The sequence below is a fragment of the Carettochelys insculpta genome, chromosome 3, assembly GCF_033958435.1.
Source record: "Carettochelys insculpta isolate YL-2023 chromosome 3, ASM3395843v1, whole genome shotgun sequence".
Taxonomy (NCBI): Eukaryota; Metazoa; Chordata; order Testudines; family Carettochelyidae; genus Carettochelys; species Carettochelys insculpta.
Genome location: NC_134139.1, coordinates 51,291,406 through 51,297,803, shown reverse-complemented (window position 1 = coordinate 51,297,803; position 6,398 = coordinate 51,291,406). Strand labels below are relative to the sequence as shown.

The 6,398-nt window shown below is 46.1% G+C and overlaps 1 protein-coding gene across 2 annotated transcripts in view; it reads left to right on the top strand.

The window, feature by feature from the left end:
- The window catches only part of TRMT61B (tRNA methyltransferase 61B), a 39,896-nt gene extending 36,088 nt beyond the window's left edge, over positions 1-3,808 (top strand). Inside the window, exon 7 of one of the 2 annotated variants that reach the window (XM_074989822.1) lies at positions 2,959-3,808. In XM_074989822.1, coding sequence (XP_074845923.1) covers positions 2,959-2,987 — 29 coding nt within the window. In that variant the 3' untranslated portion in view covers positions 2,988-3,808. The remainder of the gene's footprint in view (positions 1-2,958) is intronic. The other variant, XM_074989821.1, reaches the window with a different exon arrangement.
- The last annotated feature ends 2,590 nt before the right edge of the window (positions 3,809-6,398 follow it).

Below are 6,398 nucleotides of genomic sequence, written 5' to 3'. Positions count from 1 at the left end.
CCTGGTGGTGAAGAAAATTTGGGGTGAGAGGTGAAATGGTCTGTTAGTCATTACAATAGGAAGAGATTGCTAATCTGTAGGGATATAAAAAGGAGCAATCTTTGATAGCAAACACAGAGAAAAGTATCTCTAGAGAGCGTTTTAATGCCCATCTGAAATTGCCCATCTCTCTCCTACCCCCAACATACTCATCTTCTCACAAATTAATCCCTGCATAAAACAGCCCTCCGCCCCACAAGAAGAGCAGTTTGTCCAGGACCAAAATAGGCATAGGCACTACAGGCCCATATCAAGAGCCCCAGCTCCTTGAGACAGGGGATTACATCAGAATCAGAGGCTTGTTTGTTTGAGGGGTTTTTTAAGTAAATTTCTAGCCTGGTGGTTGTGAAATTAGGTTGGTGCCTGTGGCTCAGTTCTTACTGAGGTGGTGACAAACATCTGCATCTGAAAAGAGCCTGAAACAGTGGCTAGAAGGAATACAAATATCCCTGTGTGCCTCAGTAGGTCATAACCACCAAGACCTGGTGCTCTGCCAAGCCCCGCCAAAGCCACTCCAGCAGTGGCAGGAGGAGAAATGCATAGCAGGCCCAGACCAGCCGCCCTTGCCAATGTACGCACTGAACAGCCCCATGCTCCTGCTGCTCTGCAGAAGAAGGGGCCTCTTGACAGGGACAGGATGAGCCGGGGCCTGGCCGTGTGTTGTGCCTGAGGCCTCAGGCAGCCTGACTCCATTGCTGGGTTTGCCTGCTGGAAGAGCAGCAGGCGGAGTGCCACTGCCCCGCAAGGAGCACCCCTGCCCCAAGTGGGGCATTGTTCTGAGTGAGGGTTAGACCCCTGCAGGGCAGGGACAGGCTGGAACGGTTACCTCAGACTGGGCAGTCTGGGTGAGAGTGGGAAGCGGGGGAGCTGGCAGCCTCCCAGCCTCCCTCCTACCCTCTCCGCAAAGCCTAGCGCAAGGCCGTTAGAGCCCACTCCTTGTGTAGCCAATCAGGATGCGGGTGGGAGCAGCCTTGGCCAATCAGAACATAAGGTACACTGTCTCATGCCAGCCTGAGGCGCCTGGTTTTGGTTTCCCTCAGGCTTGTTCCAGAGGTTGGGGGAGGGGGAGGGAAAGGGGTGGCTAGGGACATCCAATCACAAAAGCGATAGCTCTGTTGCTAGGCAGGATTGTAGATGAAATGGCCACAGTCAAGTCCCACCCCACTTTACCAGTCTCTCACGACCAGGCTGTGAACAACGCCCCCACCCCACCCTACACACTCCTGAGTGCCTGCCATAAGGGCTTCTGGAACAACTCCCTGTGCCTACAGCAGTTTGCACAGGGCCTAACTTAGGCATGGGCTCTACAGGTTTGAGCGTCTGTGCCTCCTAACAGGATGGGGCACTCTGACACTCCCTTTTCCTGCTGGCCAGCAGACACTGCTCATTTGCTCCTGCCCAGCTCTCAGCCTCAACTGTGCCAGGTGGTTCAGGACACTGCGGCAAGGCTGAATGGGCCAGCCACAAGGATCCTGTGCAAGGAGGTTGGGTAATAGCAGAGGATAAGCAGATGGGAGGTTCAGGGCACAGCAAGGGGACAGAAGGTGGAGGGTGGGATATATAGGAAGCCTTGTAGGGATCAGGTGACTGTTCTTAGTGGCTGCGAGGAACAATGGATGAAAATTGCTAAAATGAAGGAAGTCAGGGAGTTCATAGGCTATTAAGGCCAGGAGGGATCATTAAATCATCTAGGTCAAAGCGTTATTGGGATGGCTGTCAATTACTTTTGAGAAAACTCATCATGTTTCAGGGGGTGAAAGAACCAATACCTGACATCCCTCTGGAGGGTAAATCTTTTGGCAATAGCTTTTGCTACTTGGGTTCTACAATCAGCAGGAATTGTCTCCTTCAGATTGACTTGACTAACAAAGAATTGGAAAACCCATGAAGAATTTTTGGCTCTGACAGAAACATGTATGGAATAACAGGAAACTTGGGACTAAACGGACAATGAAAATGTCATACAGATAGGACGAAGGGCTTTCAAAAACTGGGGGGAGGGGTCCTTTCGGAAGGTCCTGTCTTCTTGGGCGGTGCACGATTCGAAAAGCCGCACTTTCGAATCGCTGCGGCTGCCGTTATGCTAATGAGGTGCTGCATATTCATTGCAGTGCCTCATTAGCATCTTTTGAACCTGCTCATTAAAATGCCCCTTTCGAAAGGAAGGGGCACGTGTAGACCCAGCCTAAGTGAATTCACCAGTACCTGTCTAAACCTCTTATGTGTATACCATGATCCAGTCACCTATGACTACTAGAATATTCTTAGTTAAATGTACCCTCTGAGACAGTGATCACAGTATGGGAACACGGGCTTTTGGAGATCATACATGTACTGTACACAAGAGGGTAAATGAATTAGTCTGTATTCAAATTTTGCTAGCTATAAGCCTGAAGAGAGGTTGAAATGGGCAACACTGACAGCAGGCAGAAGTCAGGCAGGCAGAAGTCTGCTCTATTGTACCCTCTTTCCTGGTTCATGCCTGTAGTTGAGTTGAATCAATCTACATCAGCTTCTGCCTGCAGTTTCTGTTGCCCAGCAAAGTGTTTAAATATGCGGTTTACTTTGCACTTATGGCACCTTTCATTCAAGGACATTGAAGTACTTTACAAAACAATTGATTTACCCTCCCCCTCACATACAAGAAGCTAAATATAACCACTCACACAAAACCCTTATAATCTTAGGCATGGAGAGGTTAAGTGATTTACTTAATTTTATACCTTAGTCCATGCAGTAGGCATAATTCCTCTAATATTCAGAGTGCTTCTATGAACTCTCTCTTCAAAGTTCTTTTCAACTTTCCCTTACAGTACTTGTTGACTAGCGGTCTCGTGCCAGTAGGTGGTAAACTCCATCTATAAACTATGTCAATAAATACAGCGATTCATACATTAATGCACTTTTTTTTTTTTGCAGTTCTCACCTATAAAAATCAACTTAAGTGAGCTGGGATACAGGACAAATAGCAGTTGCTTGGTCTCACATATCTTCCAAATGGAGAGCTCCTGTTTTTGTCTGTTATCCTTTGTAGGGGATGAAGGTTCTTCAACAAAATGTTACAGGATATTTTTGTCTTTTCATTCTCAGATATATAGCAAAAGGTCTGTTACACTCAAGTTACTTCATAGTAACAAAAACAGTGTATTACCAAGTTACATGCCCACCACACAATACAATGCAACTGGTCCTTTAAACATATACAATACAATTTAAAGTCTAAATCACAGAAAGTTTTCTTGCTTGGGTCACTGTGTATTTGAATCAGACACCAGGGGGCACTGTTACGCCTTTTTCAATTTAAGCCAAGATGCGCAGAGAAACACAGATTTCTGTTAAATGTCAGATACTGGATTTAGCGTTACATTTAATCCCTAGTCTGCTTCTATTAAAATAACAACCAATGAGATCATTTTGTTTATGTTCTTACAAAGGGAGTCAAAATTATGTAGTAACTATTACTATCGGTAAGCTTTACTGTGTGTCCCCCAAATTATTTTAAACTAAGCACAAGTATCAAACTAGGTGACAATGGAGCAATTTGCTACCTCTACAAAAGGAAAAATAATCTTATTTAAAATTAATGATTTTCTTATAGTTGGACCCAGAAGTATCCAACCAGGAATCCAGATTGGGTGGTATTAAAGATTAAATCCAAGGTACAAATTCAAAATCTATCCACTTACAAACATTTGCACCAGTTTTGGAAAGAAATCTCTACCCCCACCTCTGTGTATCTGCGTTTTTGCACCTTTTGATTCAAGAAAGGTAAAGTGGCATTGGAACAGTGCTTTATAATGAGTCTCTATCATAGAAAGATACATAAAAGAAGCACAAGAGATGTCTGCTCGGAAAGATGGAGTAGATAAGCAAATCGATGGAACAGCACAAGAAAATTGGAGGATGTGCCTGAAAACATTTAATGCAGCCTGGCCTAAGTGTGTAACACATTGTACGAAGTGATAGATTTTCAGAAACTACTTCAATGGAAAGCCACGTAGTTTTAAGAAAAAATTTTAACAAAATGAGCATGTATACTCTTCATAAAAGCCCTACATTTTAAGCGTAGATCCTTTAAAAATATCATTTCCTTCTTAAAAGCACATCCCCTCCCACCACTCACTGTTGCACCAGAGCAAGCATAAGAATGCAATCTGTTTTTTAAAGGCTGTATCTACAGTGAAAAAATGAACCATTGGTAATTTAATTGGTCGGCACACTGCATGCATCAACAATACAACATATCAGTCTAAGTTCTGTCCCACATCCACACATGTATTGAACAGTACAGTAATGCCTTGATTTACATGATGGTTGTGTTCCCATGCACCCTCCCATAAATTGAATTTTGCATACGTTGGGAGCAGCTTTTTCCCTGGCAGCACACACATTCTACAGCCAGGGAAGCAGCAAGAGCACCTGGAGTGCCTTTCAAAAACTAGGTCCTGGGGTTGGGAAGGCAGATGGGAAGGGTTAAGCCTGGTGGTGGGCTAGAGCCATGGGAGGGGACGGGGGTTTAAGCCTGGGGTTGGTAAGGGCTGCAGGTGTACATGGGGTGCAGTTCAGCTAGAGCCGTGGGGTGGGGGTTGAGTTAGAGCCATGTGTAGGGGTGCTGAGCCAGAGCTGTGCTCAGGTGTTGAGCTGGCTGTAGGGGGGGAGTGTTGAACCAGGGCCAGGGGGGTGAGCTGGAGCCCCTTGCAGAGGGTGGGGTTTGAGCCAGAGCTGAGCTTGGGTGGTGAGAGGTTGAACCGGAACCACAAATGGGGAGGGGTGGGGGGTAAGCCAGAGCCATGTGCAGGTGATGAATGGGGCTGCAGGAGGCGGGTTTGAACATGAACTTGCATTAACGTGAGTTAAGCTCAACTCAAAATCACGCATTTTGAGGGTTTACTGTACTTCCAATGTGAGGATGCTAAAGCCAGAATGATTTGGATTTACCCCAATCCTCTCACTTTATACTATACACAGGGGGAGGGGGGGCATCACAAGGTTATTTTAGGGGTGTTGCAGTACTGCTGTCCTTATTTATGCACTGCCACTGACAGCAGCCACTGCTTTCACAGGGCTGGGCAGTTGGAGAGCAAAAGAACTGGGACCATGCCAGCAGCTAAACGCAGAGCCAGCACCAACAGCAGTACAGAAGTGAAGGTGGCACAGGATGGCATTTCCACCTTTAGTTTTGTGCTGTTGCCTCTAAAGCAGCCAGCAGCTGCCACTCTCAGCCCATCCAACTCTGAAAGCAGCAGAAGCATCAGTGTGGCATGATGTAATATCGCCACCCTTCTGCACTGATGCTGGAAGGATGCTGCCTAGCCAAAAGCAATCGTTCTCCAGCTGCCCAGCTCTGCAGAAGCAAAGATAACAATACTGTGACCTCCCTAATGTAACTTTATAAACCCCCCAGAAATCCCTTTTTGGCAAGGACCCCCAATTTGAGAATACAGGTCTCCCCAGTGAAGTCTGTATAGTATAGGCTAAAAACAAACAAAAGATCAAATTTTATAGGTGAGACCAGATTTCATGGTCCATGATGCATTTTTTTTATGGTCATGGATTTTGTAGGGCCCAAGGTATGGAGAATGCTCTGCAGCGGATATAAAAATCTAGTCTCCTATAACTGACCAGACCAAGGATGGGCCCAGCTTTGGATTTGCCATACTGCTCATTGGCACTTCTGAACCCAGTTTGAACAGGCCAGGGTAAACATGCAGTCAACCTTCACACTTGGGGCCAACAAAAGTAACCCATAAGCAGCTGCAGCCAAAGACAGACATTGCACATAATTTACAGCTATCCCCCAATCAGCTTTGATAGTGGGTCTGAGGCCTCTGCACTTCATTGATGAAGCTGCTACAAATTGGCTACGCAAGCTCTATGTGGGATAAGCAGGAGCTGCTCCAAAACCATAGCCAAGACCTGGTGTTAACATTTACCTGGAATAATTCTGTGAGTGCGCAAGATACTGACAGTGGTACCTCATCAGGCAATGTTTGTAGTCAGCTGGTTGCATAGGCTCTCCCCCTTTGACATTATTCTTTTGTTCCTTGGTCATATCACCAGTCTGACACTTCAGCATTCATCTCAATTAAAATACAAAAGTGTTTTCATCTGAGGTCACTACCGGGGGGGTAGGAGTTCTGAGGGAACTAGGTTCTCCAAGATCAGCACCTCCCTCCATTTTGTTCTCTGTAGCCTTCTGCATTAATATTTTGCAAGTAAGGGATTTTATGAAACAAAGCTCTGGCCCAGTAGCTCTCAACCAGCACTCCAGAGAGCCCTGCAGGGCCACAAGCAGGTTTCAGGGAGTCAGCCAAGCACAGCTAGTGTTAGACTCGATAGCACCCAGGGCAGAAAGCCAA